This window comes from Pelodiscus sinensis, chromosome 5, assembly GCF_049634645.1.
Source record: "Pelodiscus sinensis isolate JC-2024 chromosome 5, ASM4963464v1, whole genome shotgun sequence".
NCBI lineage: Eukaryota > Metazoa > Chordata > Testudines > Trionychidae > Pelodiscus > Pelodiscus sinensis.
The window spans coordinates 111,915,163-111,936,622 of record NC_134715.1 but is presented as its reverse complement, the minus strand read 5'-3'; the positions used below and the strand labels follow the sequence as shown (position 1 = coordinate 111,936,622).

At 38.2% G+C, this 21,460-nt stretch overlaps 2 protein-coding genes across 5 annotated transcripts in view; both read left to right on the top strand.

Annotated features, from left to right (window-relative positions):
- JAKMIP1 (janus kinase and microtubule interacting protein 1) overlaps positions 1–21,460 on the top strand; it is a 217,993-nt gene that overhangs the window by 136,072 nt on the left and 60,461 nt on the right. For all 4 annotated transcript variants that reach the window (XR_012904384.1, XR_012904385.1, XR_012904386.1 and 1 more), the window contains 5 exons: positions 7,320–7,448; positions 9,391–9,519; positions 13,959–14,042; positions 17,751–17,813; positions 20,818–20,916. Coding sequence is in view for 1 of the 4 variants with exons in the window: in XM_075930759.1 (XP_075786874.1) it covers positions 7,320–7,448; positions 9,391–9,519; positions 13,959–14,042; positions 17,751–17,813; positions 20,818–20,916 (504 nt within the window). In the remaining 3 variants the exon portion in view is untranslated. The remainder of the gene's footprint in view (positions 1–7,319; positions 7,449–9,390; positions 9,520–13,958; positions 14,043–17,750; positions 17,814–20,817; positions 20,917–21,460) is intronic.
- LOC142829681 (uncharacterized) lies at positions 1,678–3,295 on the top strand. Its single transcript, XM_075930760.1, has one exon. The coding sequence runs from the start codon at positions 2,459–2,461 to the stop codon at positions 2,651–2,653; it is 195 nt and encodes a 64-aa protein (XP_075786875.1). The 5' UTR covers positions 1,678–2,458; the 3' UTR covers positions 2,654–3,295.

The following is a 21,460-nucleotide window of genomic DNA, read 5'->3' as shown; positions in this document are numbered from 1 at the left end:
TGTCCTGAAGTAAATTAATGAGTATTTTATACATACATCGGAAGACAAAAGCACAGGCTCACGGCCAGTCCCTGTTTCAGTTCCCAGGTTTCATGAACAAGAAATCTGGAATATTTTAGAATTGGTAGCTAAATAATCAAATCCAACAAAATTAATAGAAATCGGATCAACAGCAAAGCAAGCAAGAGAGACTTTCCACAACATTTCTGTTCAGTTCAGAAAAATAAGCGAAGCTAAAATAAACATAGGCAGACTGGATTTATTTGAAATTGCCTTCCAGACCCAAGCTCAACAAGTCAAACACAAATACACTGATACAATCAATTTTGTCTTAGAATGGAGGTTTAAAAAAAGCCAATATCGACCAAACAGCATCTGACACTAAATCTGTAAATCGGTTTCTCAAATTCCAAGCACTGTGCACTGAAAATAAAAACAAAGGTTTGTTTAGAGAGACCAGGGGCAAATATAGGTTTTAAAAAAAAACTCTAGACCAGTGGTTCTTAACCTTACCGCAGTATGCGCCTCTTTGGTTCTCAAAATATGTTCTTGCACCCCTTATTAAAAATCATAGAAGTAGGTCAGTTTTAAACCTAAGATATATCATTAAAATCTGGCATGTCCCGCACCCCCAGAAAGGGCATCTCATACCCCCAGGGAAAGTTCAGATTAAGAATCACTGCTCTAGACAGTACTCAAGCCAGAGGACTTGGAACAGAACCTTTGAGGAGTTTACATGGAAGGGCCTTGTATGAAAGAGACCTAGGAAGATTTTGGAAGAAGTGGTGAGAGAAGCCAAAAGAAAGTCCAGAGTAATGGTTTAATAGAAGGGCTGCCTGGACATTGTCAGTAGCTCCCTGACACAGATGAGTGAGCCTGAAACATTTACTGGTTGGGACTTGGGACGGGGAGGAGCCTGGGGTGGAGTGAAGCACCAGGCTCCCATGCACCTTCACTTGTTTGTCTTATCAGGGATCGAGTGGTAGGACCCTGGACCAATGGTAAAAGGAGCTATTTGTTAAATACAAAAACTGGGGAGATGAAATTAAAATGACTGGATAACCATGTATGGGTTAATGTTAACTCTAGAACACTGAAAACATGTAACTCTTCTACATTGTTTAGAAGGACTACTGCGCAGTGATTATTTAATTTTGTAACTTGTTAGTTCATAAATAGGTGATGGATATGCTCATGAGTGGGAAGGAACTCCACCCAAGCAATTTTACTCATTTCTGAGATATCTTTTAAGCTCCGTGTTCCATAATTCTCAGCATGCAAAAGGTGTGCTGAAGCAAGAACTTTGTGTTTCACTGTTGATAGCCTGCAGTCAACTTTGCTTGTTAGCTAAAACAAAGTACAGTAAAACTCCAATAGTCCGGCACTCCTGATAGCCCGGCATCAAAATGGCAAGAGCCTAGTGAGTGAGCTTCGGCAAAAAGTGAGTCACAAGGTAACAGCGGCAGCAGCTGAACTGAGCAAAAAGGGTAAAAAGGACTTAAAAAACGAAAACATTACAGTATACTGTATACAGTATGTACAATAAAAAGGGTTTATAAACTTTATATACAGTATATAATGTATACAGTGTGTGTGTGTGTGTGTATATATATATATATATATATATATATATATATATATATATATATATAAAAAAAACCATCTTATAGTACCTCCTGATAGTCCGGTATATCTGATAATCCGGCACCACATAGGTCCCATAGGTTCTGGATTATCGGAAGTCTACTGTACATTAAATTCATATTGTGGTACTTAAGATATCTCAGAGGAAACATGTCTGCTTGCCTGGTCTAGTAGACTTTGAAGCCCTCTCATATAGAAATAGTTTTAATTCAGCTGGCACACTTTTGGAAATTCCAAAGACACATTTGTTTTTCCCAATCATATTTCTTTTGCTGGTTTCTAAAGCTTGGAGTGCACTAGGTTACTGTTGCCACTGTAGCTTTAGCTGAGCAATCTTCTAATTGTCAGGGGATGGATGAAACTGTAGAACGTTTCTGGCAACCGTCTCAGGTCTCTAAGAGGTAACAACATATTGAGGTGGAGCTTTATAATTGAGTTCAGGGTATCCAGAGAAGAGAGATAATCATCCTCCACACTCCAACTCCTAGATTTTCTTTGAGTCAAAGCATCAGAGTTGAAAGAAACTACTTAATAACTGCATTCAACATCACATTCTTTGAAGTAATAAGAATATTTTTAAGGTCTCAAATTTTTTAACTAAGTGACAGAGAAATAACCCTGAAAAGACTTTTTCCTCCCTGTAGAATGTAATTAAAATAATACAATGAAAACTGGAGCCATTGCTTTGAAATCAACAAAAATGCCTATAAGTGAAACTGTGGGACTCTACTTTGTAATTCCTGCTTTGTAGGTTTTATTAACTGAGCTACATTTGTGGTTATAACAGAAAGTGTACAGTCTTCAGGCCAGAGCAATGGAATACATACTTCTTGTTTTATATTTCTCTTTTTTTATCTGTCTGTGTGCTTTGGTGTGCCTGTATTTTTCTGGCTGTCAGGAAATGACTTATAAACATGAAGGTAAGAGCTATCCATTAATAGCTGATTTGTTCAAATTACCATGTAATTTAGTTCTTTATGATTTAGCAATTTCTCCTGTTTTGTTTTGATTAATGACCTGAAAATGATATATAATATTTAAATCATGTTGGAAGCTATAGAGAAATTAGATTGTTTGTATGCATATGATATATCTAATTCAATCAAATGCAGTACTAATAGATAGATATCTGTATACAAGATGGTCTATATATTTTAAAACAGACTCTAAATCACAGATTTTATGTCACCATTAATTAAATTGTCTCAGAGTTGTAGCTATGTTAATCCATAACTTTAAAAAGTGGTCTTGTGGCACCAAAGGTCTGGTCTTTCTTTCAAAATAACAAGCAGAGCATCCACACTACCAAGCCTGGTTATTGAATATAACAAGCTGGTTTTTTGAAATAACAAGCTGGTTATTTCAAAATAATAACTCCAGCTTTCCATGAGGAATAACATGAAGATTAATAGTTATTTTGGAAGTTATTATTTATTACAAAAATTCCTAGTGTAGACATGCCCTTAGGATCTAACAAAAATATATAGGATCATATGATGCAGAGTCTGCGTCTTAAAATATATAGCCCATATTGCATACAGATATCTATCTATTAGTGCTGCATTTGATTGAATTAGATATATTTATGTGCATATGAACAATCCTATATTTTGTTGGTGTCTAAGATGCCATAGGACGTCTTGTTGTTAATCGAGTTGATTAGTTTTATATATCTTTATCATGAGTCTTATAGAACTTCTAAATGTTAATTACAGAAATTAATGCACAATTACACTGTAAAAGTATGTGTGAAAACATTAGTGTACAAATCCAAAATTACATCACCATTTATATGTTATCAAATATTTCAGATTTTACTTCAGCATATCTTCGGTTATTGAGATGGGCATTTTACTCTCAGTTTTGATCTAAATTTTAGTGTTTAATATCTTTAAATAAAAAAACCTCCACCTTTAATTAACCATCTAAACTGTTATTATTTATACAAATATAATTTCAAGGATTTCATGTTAAGAAAAAAATCTGACATGAATAGTATAGTTAAAGAGCAAACAAAACACTAAAAGCCCTATTATAAGAATACATATATTTTATAAATGTATTTTAATTAATATGTAATTAATACATACACTCTCATAATCTGTGTGTGTGTGTGTGTGTATAGAGAGAGATATCTGTATTGCCTTATTGTTTGTCATAGTGTTTATCAGTTAGTAATATTTTCTTAACACTTTGTTAACTTTGTGTCTCTGCTTTATTTTTTTCTCCTCTAGCTGTCCCCTGACAATTAATGTGTTATGTGTTGGTTATGAATCAATTTTATAGCCGGTTGCTACAAATATTAGGCTGCCACACTGACAACAATATTCAGTAATTATTGATAATTTGAATGACAATATGTGATCATCTCATGATGTAATTCATAAATGTTGTTATTGTGCAATGGCTAAATACTACATTGTGTCCCAGCAAATTTTTAATCAATGTAAAAACAGACAGACAAATTCTCCATTGAGGTATAGTAAGTAGCAGTGTTTATAAAAAGTAAATTAAACAGATTCACTCCAAATGCGAAGTATTATACTCAAGTATAGGCAGTATTTAGAAAACCCTGACTATCCTTGAAGATTTTGAGTGTCTTCATGGCTTGGGAAATATTAATTTCCCCTATCTAATTATCATTTACTTACATTATTTATTAAATTGTGTGGATGTTTCCCAGAGGCTTGGTGCCAATGATGTGTTTAAATACGCTTAATAACAAGTTTACCTATATATCGATAGTTTAGTATGGGTTGAACCTCTGTAGTCTGGCACCCTCAGAACCTGATTGGTGCTGAACTAGAGAATTTGCTGAACCATAGGAGGTCAATATTGTTTAGCAGCATTATCGACACTTCTACTGCTTACTGTGCTCTTAGAAGACATTTAGGGTAAATTAGAGCTAAATAACAGCACAGCATTCTTGAGAGCCAAAACTGGTAGTTGTAAACACACTTTATGGGACCACACCCATGATAAGCAGACATCTGGCTAATATCATGTTGGACCAGAGAGTGCTGGACTAGAGAGGTTTAACCTGTAATTATTATATTTTTAAATAATTCTCGGTAATCGAGAAGTCCCAATTATATAAACCAAGAAGACCAATCTTTTGTGTGATGTTTTTATTCTATGAGAATACCTCTTCTTAAAGCAACAGGCACTCACACGGAATTATTTATAAAATCAGATTGTCTGAAGCTTTGCAAAGAACATCTCAATATTGATGAACACTCTTTTGTCCTCAGTTTATTGAAGCTGCTGATGCTCTCTGTATTATTGCTGGGTATTATTTCTTTGGTTCGTAGATTGATTATGGACCATGATTTATTTGTTCCTTTCTAAGGGTGTGTCTAGACTACAGGGTTTTTTTGTTGTTGAAAAAAGTGGCCTTTTTTCGAAAAAAACTTCCTCTGTGTCTAGACTGCTTGTTTTACGAGGAATAAAGCCTTTTTTTTGAAAGTGCCCTTTTGAAAAAAGGCGCTATGTAATGCAAACTGCTTTTTCGAAAAAGAGCATCCCGACTGCCTGAGTGTAGATGCTCTTTTTTGAAAGAGGCTTTTTCAAAAATATCTTTTGAAAACACCTCTTTCGAAAGAGGCTTATAGTCTAGATGTAGCCTAAAGGACTTATAATGAAGAAACGCATCTGGGCGTCCCACCGCTCCCGTCCTTCGGGGCGAGAAAAGCCCCGTTCGTAACTGCGGATCCGACATAAGTTGGATCCATGTAACTCGGGGACTGCCTGTAGTACCTGTAGATCTAGGAATTGAATCCAAGTTTCCTGTTCCCTATCAACAAGGCCACACTGCCTCTCTCAATAGTCACCCTACAGAGAATGGTTTTATGAGAAGCACAGATGTTTGGATTAGCAATTGATGAGTTGTCTAAGTTAAGACATGGCTTGTATCCCCATTGTGTTACTAGCTCGAGCTGCAGTAACCGGTAAACTTCACCTGTGTCTCCAACACATCAGCTCACTCCAATTGAAAGCACCAGGTGGTTGAGTGAGGAGCAACACTCAAATTGTGCTTCAAGCCAACATGGCAGTGAAATATTAAGAGACGTGATGTGATGAGAACTTTGAGGTTATGTTCTTAGCTCTGTTGAAAGCAACAAGTACAGTTTCACAATAGTGTGGAGGCCTACAGTAGTAGGAGAGTATGTGAAGTCATTTGCTGGTGATTAGAGATAGTGCTGAGCTAGTTGGTAGAATTCACTGTAATTGGAAGTTGAAGAAAAGCTCATGGGTAAATTGTAAACTGTAAGGAGGACTTGGTTTTGCTAGTTTCTAGAATCTTCTGTAGGGTGAGCACAACGGCTCATAACACTATATAAAGATAGCTAAATTTATCTTACGTTACACTTGTCAGTGTTGAATTCACTAGGTGGCTTTCTGGTAAATAATTTTGGTTGGAGGCCTGCTTTTATTTTTTAAACTATTCTAAGCTCAGTGATTGAGGAAATGCTGACTTTTTGCTTGTGAAAAATTGCAGAAATGTTGTGTACTGACTGATGGTATCTTTCAAATAATTTTCAAGTGTAAGAACTAAGAGAGCTTCATTTTCACAAGTGAATGCTTGTACAGTGGCTTTGTTTTTCAAGCAGCAGAATTTTCTGTGTATAATTTGTTTCAAAAAATTGAAGGAAGGGAAGAAGAAAAAGGTTGATAATTTTAAGACCAGTTTACTTTTTTTAAATCAGTCCTATACAGGATTATTACAATTGTGACTTTTAATTAGCCTCCTGACATTGGTAGGTGATGTAATATCTTTATGATTGGTATTATGTATATGCTACTGCCTACATCCTTTTATGTTGTTTTGTTATATTTTATACATATTAATTAGATGTTATGCTATCTGTGAGTTATTTAGTGAAAATTAATATTTAAATGAAAATAAAGATTAATTTTCCTTAAGCATGCTGGTATTTATTTTTTTGTTCTAGAGAACACATTTTTCTTATTTTTAAAATGATTGTATTTCGGATAGATTAAGATATATGAACTGATATCTTCAAACTGATAGCAATAATTTTTAACAATAGATATTTTAAGCTTTACTTTCTGATTTTTTGTTTTTCTTTTTACTATTTGAATTATCTATTATGTGAGTGACAAATATCGATGAATAAATCTTTTGAATAAGATATACCCCTGTTCTAGTACCCTCTTGTATGTTGCATCTCAAAAGGCTGGTTATCTAATATCTCAAAACATGTACGATTTTCTGTGTGGTTAAGTGTGTTTTATACTTATGGTACAGCATGAATGTATTTGTAGCCACTGCAATGTGCAGTTTGATTCTTTGAAGCACTCGAGTAACAGATGCGGACAGAAATAATTTCTTTACCAGCATTCAAATGTGCATACATATCGTGGGAGCAACACTTTCTTTCTTCTTTCTCTAATGACGATCTTGCCAGCCCCCTCAGTTTGTGATCAAGGGACATAAACTTACAGATCTTAGTGGATTGATTGAAATCAACAAGACTGCAAAGGTGTCCCAACTTAAGCCTCTTGTCCTTTTGAGAAAAAAATCAAAGCATCTTGGAACTAAAGCTAGAATAGTGTTTACAGAAGACTTTGTTTGCCATCTACTTGTCTATTTAACCAGGTTATAAATTATTACTGAAAGACCTATTGGTAACCTTGAAAAACTGACTTTTCAGAGGCATGTTGTGGAGACATTTTTTGGATTTGATGAAGAATCAGTTGACTCGGAAACCTCATCTGTAACATCCTATAACACAGATAAAACCGACAGAACACCTGCAACGCCAGAAGAAGACTTGGATGATGTAAGTAGCAGAGTGTCTTCATAATAAAACAACATACAAAATGAATGGAAATATTTTTCCTATTTTTCAGTATTGTCTGCATTTGCAACTTGAAAACTTTTAAGTTGAGTAAAAGATTGGAAGTAAGGTATGAATTGTTAATAGTATGAGTAATTAGCCATTATCAAGGGTCATGATGATTTCTACATAACTGAAATTTTAAAATCAAGATTGGACATACTTTTGACTTATTGAGGGGAAGGTCTATGGCCTACCTTGTGCAGGAGGTTAAACTAGATGATCACATTGATCCCTTTTGGTTGAAATCTACAAAAACCACACTCCTATAGCTTAGCCATTGCAACACAGCTAGTAAGTGACAGCATTAGGGTCTGTGTCCTGATGCTTTCAGAATTAACCCTAATTAAATCAGACTTGGCAAATATGAGGAGTGCTTGAGAAATAGAATTTTTTATCACGTTAGCTCTTGCTTATGAAAAAAATCAGTGGGCACTTGCACTAACAAAATACACAGCTGCTTCACAGTAGATATATCTATTATATTATGATTTATTTGACTATTTTTGAATTGTCAGGTCCTTCTTGCTACAATTTTGATATCGAGAGAAGTTTTGTCAATTCATCAAAGCCTAAATAGTAAATATATGTGGACAGTTTCCTGTAATCTACATAATAAGCATTGTAACTGGGCTGCAGTAAGGAATTGCAAAGCCTAGGATAGGATGTTAAATCAAGGTTTCCCTAATGTGTTTACTTTATCATATTTTCTACCTTCATTTATACCCTCTCTATCTTCTACTCCTAGGCCCATCTACCATATTCTACCTAGCTTATTTACAGGGTCTCGTATTTTATTATTGTTTTGAGATGAATTTGTGATTTTTGAGTCTTGTGATATTGTTTGGGATACAGGCAGTCCCCGGGTTACGTACAAGATAGGGACTGTAGGTTTGTTCTTAAGTTGAATTTGTACGTAAGTCGGAACTGGCGTCCAGATTCAGCCGCTGCTGAAACGGACCAGCGGCTGACTACAGGAAGTCCGAGGCAGAGTTGCTCTGCCCTGGGCTTCCTGGAATCAGCCGCTGATCAGTTTCAACAGCGGCTGAATTTGGACGCCTGGGTCAGAGCAGCTGGGGTGCTGCCGGGTAGGTCCCCGCAGCACCGCACCCCAGCTGCTCTACCCCAGGTGTCCCCAAGTCAGCCGCTGCTGAAACTGATCCGCGGTTGATTCCAGGAAGCCCGGGGCAGAGAAACTCTGCTTCGGGCTTCCTGTAGTCAGCCGCTGGTCAGTTTCAGCAGCGGCTAACTTGGGGATGCCTGGGGCAGAGCAGCTGGGGTGCTACCGGGTTGGTCCAGTAGCGCCGAGGAGCGGCGCTGCGGGACCAACCCGGCAGCGCCCCAGCTGCTCTACCCCAGGCGTCGTCGGCGAGAAAAGCCTGGTCTGCTTGGGGGGGGCACACTAGCTGCGCGCCCCCCCCCCCCAGCAGACCAGGGAGACGCGGAGCAGCTTTTCTCGCCCCGGAGGACGCGGGCGGCGGGACCGGGGCACATCTGGGTGTCCTGCCGCTCGCGTCCTCCGGGGCGAGAAAAGCCCTGTTCATAACTGCGGATCCGACATAAGTCGGATCCACGTAACTCGGGGACTGCCTGTGTTTTTAACAAACTTTCATACTTAGGCTGTTGGAGTCCTTGACCCCTTTGTAAGCCCAAGTCCTGGATCAAGTTCTTGCTTGTCCTTTTTGCTCATTCTTAGCAATTTTGCAGTTCAAAAGGCTATAAAATAAATAATAATATATAGTAATGAAATATGTCAATTTCTGTATTTTCTACTACCTACTTTATAATCTGAAACTACTGCTAACCTTGTTTTGCCTGCACAAAGAGTTTACTGTATAAAGCCAGAGAAGCTAATATACTATTTTGCTTTTATATTCTTTTTAAGAGTACACCGAAAGAAGAAGCTGAATTAAGGTTCTGTCAGCTGACCAGAGAATATCAAGCTTTACAAAGAGCATATGCATTACTTCAAGAGCAAGTTGGTGGGACACTGGATGCAGAGAGAGAAGCAAGGGTAAACAATTTTTATTGAAACTTCTCATAAATCAAATACCCCTCATGTGAAATGTGCATTTGCAGGTCAGTGGACTGCAATGTAGTAAACGTTTTAATTAAGTGCTTTTGAGGGTTAGAGAATATTATAGTGAAACAATTTTGCTAGATTTACCAGACCTTTTTGGAAAAGTGGTTTCAAAATGCATCTTATCCTTCCTTTTTTAAATCACTCACAGTGTATTAAAATAGTCCTGTTTTTAAGTAATGCTTTCTAATTCAGAAATACAGGCCACCAGAAATTGCATGTGGCTGCCATAACAATGGCTTTACAAAGGATGAATTATCACATTATAACAGATATTTGTGTCAGACATGGAAACAAAGAGCCCAAAACAATTCTGAACTGGATCTGTCCTTAAGGCAATTCAGTAGGATAAATGAACGGCATAATTTTCAATTAATATTTCTCATCTAATACTACTGAACTAACAGTTTGCCCTGTTAAAACAAGCATCCATCTGAACACATATATGGTCCTCAAAGGCATTCATTGATTTCATCCTCTCAACACCCTCTAGGGTAAGGGTGCACTTTAGATATCTAATGCATGTTAGAGAACTAATCGGTGCTGCTCTGTTTGTCTGCTCTCTGCCAGTCTCCCTCTGCAACTCTCTTAACAACTCATTGTCTCAGCAGAAATCACCCTTCATAATCTTCTCTTCTCTTCCTTTATCGCCCATGCGTCAAAAAAACCATATATACTCCGTCTACTCTCAGTCTATCAATAGCTCACTCGATCAATGCCAGGCTCTTGTGCATTGGTGCACCTTAGTCCCTCCTCTTCTCTTCAGTAGCACACAATAATTACAGCCCTTACCTGAGGGCTGTAATACTGTAATCTAGTTCTAGGTAATGTAATTAGCGTGGGGGTGGCTGAATGCTAGTAGCCTGTGTCCTACAGAAGGTTGGGCTAGGTGTCCTGGTGGTCCCTTTGTAGCCTTAAACTCTGACACTTTAAAGTGAATCACTAAATTTTAAGAGCCAGGTCCTCATTCCCCTAGCTGTTCCCTTTTGTGCTGTTCTGGCGACTCTGCCTCATCCAACCAGTCGTGCACCAAGCACATCTCAGCATGGACCTAAAACTTGAACTGGTATCGGGGCTGGTGACAGACTTGCCAGGGTCCTGGGCAAGTTGGGGAGCCTTGGCTCTGGGCTGCCTGGAAAGGGTAGTGCTGAGGGCTATCCTGCCCCAGCCAGCCCACAGCACCTCCTGGACCATGCCGTGTGGGGCTCCAGCAGTGATTTAAAGGACACAGGGCTCTGGCAGCTCTTATGAGCTCCAGGCCCTTTTAAGCCCCAGAGCAGCTTCCCGCTTACTCCTTCATCCACTGTCATCAGCAGCCTTGAGTGGTATCCTCTATTAAATTACTTCAGATGCAGGGTCATGTGAAGACATGGTGAAAGTGTGTGCTACATCCCTGCCTTCAGTCTTACAAACCAAATGTTTTTATAGCCACTATAATATTTTCATTTCTCACAGTGCTACGCATTGTCTTATTGATCAGTGCAAACAATTCTTTCTGATTTCTAAATCCTTTAGAAAATGATTTCTTGGAGTCTTCTGTGTCTGTGAAGTTTTCTGGGTCACTCCATTCTTTCCTTGCCTGACACCACCTCTTTCACTTTCTAGACAAAAACTGAGATGAACTAACGTGAACTTCTTCCCCTCCAGAACAGTGCGTCTCAAGCATTTTCTGCTCTTGCCAGGTCAGAGAGAAAGAGATCTGACTGGAATAAAATGCATAGCAGTGCAGTATTGCTCTGCTCTTGAACTAATTTTTCACATACTACATATGAGCTGTTTGAAATGCAGTAACTTGAGAGAATTAGAAATACCTAGTTCCAACCTCCCAGAATGATTGTCAATTATTAGTGGGTGTGGAGGATTTAAAGAGCACCTATGTTTATCCATCTGTGTTTTGCTTGGCACAGAACCCCTTTCACAGTGTGTTGACATGTTCCATGACTATGCCATGCTGCCTAGTAGAGCTGGTCGGAAAATTTTCACACAACGTTTTCTAATTAGAATTTGCCGATTTGTCAAAATCTACACATTTAGCAGGTACGAATATATATTGTTGAAATTAGAGGGGCTGAGAAACGTTTCCTGCCTCCTCGGCTGGAAACGTTTTAGGCTGCGGGGGAGCCCAGGCTCCCAGGCAGCCTTAACTCCACTCTGCAACAATGACTGTATATCAGTAGCAGAACCTTAGCGTTTATATAGCATTTTGCAGGACTTGTTGAAACTTACTAATAAAAAGGAGGCCAATATCATTATTCCAGTTTTGCAGATGGGGAAACTGAGGTAGCGAGAGACAAAATAAACTTGCCCATGGTCATCCAGCAGGCCAGTGTTTACTGTAGGAATAGAGCATGAAGTTCCTGATTCCTGGTCCAGCCATACTGACTTTCTATGCTTGTGGTCCCAGATCAGATTAAATTAATTTTAAAGGATGCATTTAAATGGTTTTCTGTTGTTTTTCTGCTGTGTCCCTTGACTTTGAACATTAAGAGGAATGTAGTGGACTGAGCCTCTGAAATATATGATCATGTATAGAAGAGTCAAAGAATGTGTCAAGAAAATATTCCACATTATCTTAAATAAGAAAATAAGTCTTTTGTTGTACATCTGCTATCAATTTCTGCCTTTAATCCAAGGGTGGACAGTAAGCCAGGTGTGGCTCATCAAGGTTATCCCTGGAAGGGCTGCTGGAGCTTCATTTACTCACACCTGTGCAAGTACAGCAGCTTGAAGCTTTCATTCGCTGTGGATCACTCTTCCCAGCCAACGGGAGCTGAAGGAAGCAGCGTGAACCAGGACACTGCTTTCCACAGCTCCCATAGGCCGGGACCGGCAATCCATGGACAATGGGCGCTTCAAGCGGCCATATCTGCAGAGATGCAGGTAAATAAAGTGCTGGCGGCTGGCCAGGGGCTAACTCTGATGAACTGCATTCACCCATGGGCCAGTTATTGCCCACCCCTACTTTAGTCAGTGCTCTAGCTGTTGAGCACAGTGGGTTGCTTGAATGACATCTGCCATGCTGCTCTTAATCACATAATCGCAGCTGTCTTTCATTGTAGTCCCCAGGGTGACAAAAGAAGTTATTTTACTTCTTTTAAAAGGACATGGTTACATATTTTATTACAATAAAATTTCCGAAGCATTTTTGTATTTGATTGTCTTTCCTCTGTTTAGGGTGTAGAAGGTATTGGGGATTGATTTTTTTCTATAGTAAGAGCATTTAGGCATTTGAAGAAATGCACTTTAATGGAGTTTGTACCTGATGGCCTAACTGGTTTTCTTATCCTTTTCACGACTGACTCATCTGGAAGGTTTTCAGTTGGTTATGTCTTAAAAGGCCCAGTTCTGGGAGGTCATGAATTGAAATTCAGTGTGTTCAGCAAGGGCTTAATCCTGTTGATTACCAAGGGCCAGATTTTTTTAAAGGTATTTAGAAATCCAGAGATGCAGGTAGGTGATTTCGCACTTTTAAAAAATCCCACTAATGGGGATCTTGCAGTGCCTGCATCTCTAAACTAGCTTTATAATTCTGGCCTAAATACTTCCAGTTGTTCCTTAGAGATGAGGGCCTCAATACTTTGAAGGAGGTGTTCAGTGCCCCCACGTAATCAAGCACCAACTGAGGAAGCTTTGCAGCTGAAGTGACACAGCACCCATAAGGGAAGTACTTATCTTGAAGGATAAATAAATAAAACTGACTGACTTGTCAGTGGCATAAATTCTTAAATTGGGGTGGTGTGCAGTATTCAGGTACAGTGAGCTGTATTTAAGTTTATCGTCATACACATTTTACACACACCACACTTATTTAAAGTGTCTCAAGTAAACACCAAGTGTTGCAAACACTATCATTACTGTCTGCTTGGTACTGATTTTCTAGCATTAGTTTTTTAGGAAGTGCTTTCCATTAGGTTATGTGTTTCTTAGTTTATGAAGGAAAAATATTGTGTGAAAATGAATTAGGTAAATTCTTCACCAAATAAATATTGTAGTTTAATTGAAAACAATTGAAGTTTACTTCACTAGCTAACAATGAACAGGAAATATTGAATTTATCAGTATTTGATTTTTTTTTCAGTAAACTACACATGAAGGGGCGAGGAGTCCTGTGGCACCTCATAGACTAACCGAAGATTTGGAGCATAAGCTTTCGTGGGCAAAGACCCACTTCGTCAGATGCACGTGGTCTTTGCCCACGAAATCTTATGCTTCAAACCTTCGGTTAGTCTATGAGGTGCCACAGGACTCCTCGCCTCTTTTGCAGATTCAGACTAACACGGCTATCCCTCTGATACTCGTACACGTGAAGGGTACACCGTAATCTGTTGGCCATTGTGACAGTGTATGCATCCTTTTTTTTGTAACCTTTTCAGACTCGTGAACAACTGCAAGCTGATCTCCTCAGGTACCAGGCAAAAATTGAAGATCTGGAGAAATCACTGATTGAAAAGGGACAGGTAAAAGGCTCTATTAATGCCCTCTGTCAAATCATCCTTTCCTTTGCATGCAGCAGTGTTCTTGTCATCTTCATTGCTTGCTGGTGTATTAACATGTCTGATGCGGCTTAGTTATCATTCCACCTGATTAAAAGAACATATTATACGGACAGGAAAAAATCCTGTTGAAGATTTGTTTTCCAAAACAGAATATGCCAATGTCTGCATGAACATGGTTGTTAAATTTTTCCTTTTCTTGCCCAGCCCAGGCGCTTCTCCATCTTCTGGTTTTCTACTTTCACTGAACAAGTTTGGGCCATAATTTCAACAAAATGAATGGTATCAATTTCCCATGGAGACCATTTCTGGTCCGTGGCTGGAAAAATTATAAATTTGTTGCTACCACACACATTTCAGTTGCAAACAAGAACCACTAAAAGTGTGTTTGATTACTGGGATAGGCCCTTAGTCAAATCCCGTGATGAGCTGAATGCTCTCAACTCTCATCAGCATCACTTATATTGAAATTGGGACCTGGATCTCAATATAGTTTTTAGATAGAGCTTAGCATGGGTAAATCCTGGCTTTTGTCAGAGACAGTGTTCAGGGTCTTCAGTGTTCATTTGCACAGAACTATGAATGTGCATTTCAAAGGTGTTCAGTTTTATAACTAAAAATATCTCTTCAGAATTTCTTGGCTGTATTATTTTTATACCATGTTTATTGCTGAAAAATTAATTTAAAAATTTAAGTGTTACATAGTAATAAGTTGCATCCAAAAGTATATTTATAAAAGGAAAATAAAAACATATAATTAGTATTGAAATATTTCATAAACTTTTTATTTTAAGTTCACTCCATGTTATAACAATTTATTCAATGCAAGATGTGTATTTCTTAAGAATGCTGCTGAGTACAAAGAAATCTTTACCAAATTAAGGAGAATATAAATAATACTGCTAGCTTGCCCACAAGCACCAAATTTCTTAACAAGTGCTATGTAAATAAAGTGTGTGTGTATGTAAAATAAAACAGAATTGGGCAGTAGGTTATGAAATCTAAAATCTTCCAAGTCCCTAAGGCTTCCAAAGGGTAAATAAACTTGTGAAGACTACCACCTTTTGAGAATCTGTTGTCACTTTAGTATATTGGCAAATAAAGCTGCAGGAATTGTAGACCAAATGCTGCATCGCTAAAGCATTAACAAAATACTGTACTATGAAACTGTAAAGTCTAAACACCATGCATGTAAATTCAATCCGAGTGAAAATGAATACATACATAAAATAAGTTTTTTATTTGTGTTTTAAAATTGATGAGTATAATAGGTTTGTTTAGAAATTCGGTTTGATCATTTATTACCTTTTAAGATTCTTAACCACATTGCACTGATTTATCACCTAGTAATCCAGAGAAAGTAAATGTGCAAGTGGTGGCAGTATTGTGCAATAAAAAATTGTCTTCTGTGGGTTTAAAACTTCATCAGAAATCATTCCTGAGGGGCTCTGTTATATCCACACCTGCTTACTGGTTAGTTATATGGTAATGCTAAACTGTCAGTTCCTATAATTGACACAATAAATTTCTATTTGAAATAAACTAACTTTCTGTGAATAATGTGATTTTTTAAAAATAATTATTTAGCTTGAGGTCATCATGATTAAGTGTGAATAGTTCACTCAAAGGTGAGGCAGTACTCTCTAATGCTTAGAGCAAAGCATTATGAATCAGGCAACATACTTTCAAAAATGCATTTGTGAAGATTATCATGCTTATTTTTTAACACAGGCAGAGTGTGCTCACATGACTTTTCTAAAGTCAAACAAGCAAACAGTAAGAGTCAAGAATTTCAAAAAATGGGTGCCTAGTGTAAGGCTCCCAAATCTATATTTAGATGGCTAAATAAGTAATCTAATTTTCAACTGTGCTGAAGGCTCTCATTAACCTTATTTGAGCTTTCCTTTGCCTGTGTTTCCTTAGATGTAAAGTAGGAGTAATGATAAAACTTACCTCTGAACAGGATTTTGAGGTTCCAATATGAAAAGTACTACAGTAAGTTAAAAAGGGTTATTTATAATTTAACAATAATAGATAATACCATGTCTCCCAAAAATATTAGACATAAGGGCCTGAAAGGATCAGGATCAGATCCCTGAATAACCACAATTGCCACTGAAGTCCAGATCAAACGCCAAATAGCCACATTTTAAAAGGAGACAATATCTTGTTTTCAGACAAAATTAAACTTTAACAGAGGACATTCATATCAGGCATTTCTTCCATTGTAGACCAAAGTAGTTGAACCTGCGTAAAATGTGTACAATGCAGACTGGAAAGAAAACGGGACCCTTCTCAGCATGTCCATGGTTGGAGGTGTTCACCTCAGAAGTCTTTGTATGCCTGGAGTTCTTTCCTGTGTGCTTGTAGGCCAAAAGTGGAGAATAAAACTTGCCACTGTATTCCTCCCTACCTCTGAGCATCGCATTTAAATGTGAAACTGTCTATTAGCTTGTATTTCTTTGTGTTGTACATTGTTCTTCAATTCTATTCAGTGTACCTTTACTGTTTCTTGGTCTTTTAAGGATTCAGTCTGGTAAATTCTTTTAAAACTAATCAAGACAATCCTCCATCTCAAAGAAGTAATATATCTGCATGAAAATAAATGTGAACTTTTGTCTTGTGTCGGTGGGGGCAATATAAAATTAATAAACAGTCTACAATAACTGATAATTTGCTTTTGTGGCAATAATTAAAAATCTGTGAAATGCCTCAGCAAAGACTTGTTGATGTAAATAGTTACTGAATCAACATGATTTGGGCTGAGATTTTAAAGCAGCTTTGGGCTAGGATTGCCCAAGTCTCAATTCATTTGGGTGTCCAAATGTCCATTTTAGGAAATCTCAGGCAGAATACTGAACTATACCTGGTTTAGATTTCAGATAAATTTTCCCTGTTGTTAGATAAAAATTCATGGGGTGATTTGGAACAAATGTGTCACTTATGTTAGTGGTTGAACATATTATTAGAGCCATATGGGCATAATATTGCAAACACTATTGAGCAGAGTGGTAGTAAAATTTGTAGGATTGGGCCTTATGATCCTCATCCAAAGCCCATATGGAAAGAGACTCCTTGATGTCAACATACCAAGGATCCCATGTTATGAAATGGAAATGCAGACCTTTTAATAGTTGGAGGAGACCTGCCACCACCACCTTCCTTCTTTTCCACACCAGAGAGGCTGCACCTCTACCCATTTTCATTTCCAGTTGAGGACTGCTGACTGCAGGCCACTGGACTCTAGTTGCACTACTTATGGGTGATTCAATGCTTTCATTCCATTTCCCCGTAAAGGAGTATATCATAGAGCTAAAAGAACTAAAAGAACTACATTGTAAAACAAAGCTGCAGACCAAGCTGAAAACCTTTGAGTGAAGAAAAAGGACTAATTTCCAGTAACAGTAATCTTAAACTAAGTTGGGCAATTACATGACAGCATATACATATATGCATTTAACATTTTAATATGTAAATGATTCAGTTGTATGAAGTAAGAAAGAAAAGCAGAACTAAAAAGAAGTAGGGATTTATTATTTTTTCACCAGTCCTCCAAATATTTAGAATGGGTTTTGCTCTTTGATGTGGTTTTTATTTGAGGTAATGACTGAAATCATATAATTCTTATTGAAAAATAGGTGTGTGGGTTTTTTTTACTTTTTCCTCTCACAGGATTCAAAATGGATAGAAGAAAAGCAGCTCCTTATCAGAACAAACCAGGAATTGTTAGAAAAGGTATGTACTCACAATCAAGGTGCCATCTAATCACTTCTCTTCAAAGGAAAAGGATGTGTTAATTTTACCTTGACACGTCAACACTTAACTTTTCTTTCCTATTCAAACAATTTTCAACTGACGGTTGGAGATTAAAATGCTATAGAATTATGAGCTCTTTTGGGGGGGAAGGCTTGTTATGTGTAAAATCTCTCTCTCATTGGGGACTCAACCAGGTTGAGGCCTTGAAATGCCACCACAATATAAATATGAAATAATAATATTAAAGGAAAGGTAGCTGGGTTATGCAAAAATAAAAGGTATAGCAGAATTGCAGGACGCTTTTGGATTGTGGTCAGTACTACTCAATTTGTTCTATTTAATGGGATCACCTGTTTTTATTTGATTTTTTTTTAAATGGAGAACCAAGTATTTCAAGCAGCATTGATCACTTTACGATTGCGTGATTTAATAGAATCGAAATTTGTTATTTAGGGCCTGAGATACTGAGTGTCTTCAAGGCATTGATCATTCTCCATGGACTTTGATGAGAGAGTTGAGAGCACTAAGTACCACAGAGAATGAGGCCTCTTAATTAGTAAATTAAAATTATGTTATAAATTTAAAAACTTAACAGAAAGGAGAGTCAAAGAAAGATCCATGACTAAAGAACCTCAGCTAGGCTTATACTTCATTCAGACACTTTTACAGATGTTAAAAGCACTGTCTTACGTAGGGCTGCACCAAAGTCACAGGCCGTTGTGGCCAATTTCATGGCCATAGGAGCTGAAAGTTGGTAAATTTCTAATTTTGTTGTTCGAACCTTAAATTACATGGTATTGTAACGAAGGGGTCCCAACCCAAAAGGAAATTATGTGTGTTGGGGTGTGGGGTGGGGGTTTCCAAAACTATTGTAGGGGGTCATGGGATTACCACCCTCTCTGCTGTGCTGCCTTCAGAGCTGGACTCTGAAGGCAGCAACTAGAAAGCTTCCTGCAGCCACTGGATGTTCCAAGAGATAGAGGTGAGTCTGATGTCCCCCATGCTGCAGGGAGTCCCCCAGCCAGGGGCTCCTACCTGCTAGTCCTAGCCAGCCTGCGAAGGGGTAGCTCTCCTGGTGCAGAAAGCTCTGCACCTCCTGCTCCACGTTCTCTTCTGGCCCCCATCACTCCACAACTGCAGGAGACATCATCCTACAGGGTGTGTGCCACCCTCCCCCATCCAGATGCCATTATTAGCTTGTTTCAATGAGATCAAGAAAGGTCATTTGAACCTTGACAGGATTTTATTGACAATTTTTACAACAGCAAGTGACACTTAAGGCGCTCCCAGCAGCACAGGGCAAATCAGATTCATCTGCCTGCTGCAGCCGCAAGAACCTCAGGCTGCTGCCCAATCCCAGAGAGCATCTGGCAATAGGAAGAGGCACCCATTGGTGGGTATGATCTGGTCCTTCTGGCCTCCCCACCCTCAAAGCAGTGTTCAGGGAAAGGATAAGTCCTGTCCCTTCCCTGCCCAGTTGGAGCTAGAAGGCCCCCTTTGCTGCGGCTCTTCTAGGGCGTATCTAGACTACACGGAATGGTAGAAAGAGAATATGCAAATTCCCTGCGGAATTTGCATATCTTCATTCAACCGTTCCCTGTAGTCTAGATGAGCCCATAGGAACAAGGAGACATCAGATTTCACAGGGGAGAGCTTATTTTTGGTCTGTTACATGTTTCTCACAGCCATGAAATAGGTAAGGGCATGCAACATCTCCCTAGATGAGGCCATATGAAAGCAACATTATATCTTTTGCCACGAGAACATCTCTGGGGCTGTGTCTAGACTACACAGTTTTCCAGAAAAAGATACGTAAATTGTGAACCACAATTTGCGTAACTTTTTCTGCTTCTTTTTCCAGAAGAGGCTTTTCCATTATTTGGCCCATCTATGGGAAATGTTGGGAAAAAACCCTTTTTCGGAACATCCCTTCTTCCATGTAAAACGAGATTTACAGGGATGCCAAAATGTGGGGAAAAAATCCCTTTTTTGGAACATCCCTTCTTCCTCATAAAACGAGGTTTACAGAAATGCCAAAAAAAGGCATCTTCTGAAATTTTTTTTGGAAGAGCATGCGCGTTCCTTGGATGCGGCACAGTTTTTCCTGGATACCTATGGTATGCCGGAAAAACTCTGCAGTCTAGATGTACCCTGAGAGCTGGGAAGTTGTGAATGGTAACAGTGGTTCTCACTGGGCTGCATGGCTTCCAGCAAATTGTGTAATCTTCCTGTGCTTAGTTGCTACATTAGTAAAATAGAGGATGTAAATACTTTCCTGCCAATCTCACAGGGGTATTCTGAATGTTAGTTAGTTAGTGTTGGGAAGTATTTGGAAGATTTAAAGATCTAATAAGTGATGCAAAGTAAATATGAACAGACCATTTGAGTTTACATACTCTTCATTTCTACGCCAGTACTACTGAGTTAATTGTTAAACATTCAGCATTCATTTTTTGTCTTTAATTGCCGTCAAGATATACCTAAACTTCTTATATCTACTTCCAAAATGGCTTTATGTAGACTTGTCTCAGGAAAGGCCCAAGCAAGAATAGTCAATGACCATCCTCCGTGAGCAGTTTGCATCTACTCATGAGCCAGTAAAGTTCTTCTCTCCCTCCCAAGGTTGGTGTCCAACCATCCAAGCATGCAGGCCCTATTTGAAGTCAGTTGAAAGTTTTGACTTAGGTTCTGCTCTTGCAAGCATTCACTTACATGCTTAATTTTATGCACACAAACAATGACATCCACTCCAGTGGTAGTACTAAGATGCATAAAGAACATACATACGTGTTTCTAGGATCTGGAATTTGGAAAGGCATTTTGGGCCAAAAGTTTTGGACTTAGAATTTAACTTTTGCTATTTTAATAAGCAGTTCTTTGTGGAGCATTTAATTTCCTCTTATGGGTGTGGAGAATCAGTGCTCATAACTGGATACACAGCTTCTTCTATAGTTTAGTATTATGAAATTTTGTTATCGCCTAGATTTACAAAATGGAGCTGGAAGAGCATCAGCTGAAGAACGAGATGCAGGACGCAAAAGACCAGAATGAGCTGTTAGAATTCAGAGTGCTCGAACTTGAAGTAAGAGATTCTCTCAGTTGTAAACTCTCAAATGGAGCAGAAATTATGTTTGAACCCAAGTTGAAATACATGTGACGTTCACTGGTGTCTGCTGCATGTGTAAGGGAAAATACTATAGATTTTTTTTGAATGCTGTATGTTTGGATTCTGAAAATGAATACCACAGCCTTAATATGTTTTGGAGAGAATGCTCACTAATTTTTACGAAGATGTAAAATAGCTAATATATACTGCATACAGTTTGTTTTGCACCTAATAAAATATTTTGTTTTGCAATATTTTGCCTTTTTTATTTATTTCATTTCCATAACTACACCTTTCTTGCATGTGAAATCACTTGGTATGCATACTATGGACATGGTTGGCATTATTTCAATTAACACATCTTCTCACATCTTGCATGCAAGGAAGTCTAAGGATACAATACCTCCATCACATCAACCTGTAATTGTTTTTAATTAAACTGATTTTCAAATTGACAACACTAATATAAATAAAACAAACTTCAAAGGGCAGATTTGCATAGCTCCTTTTTGAAAGAATT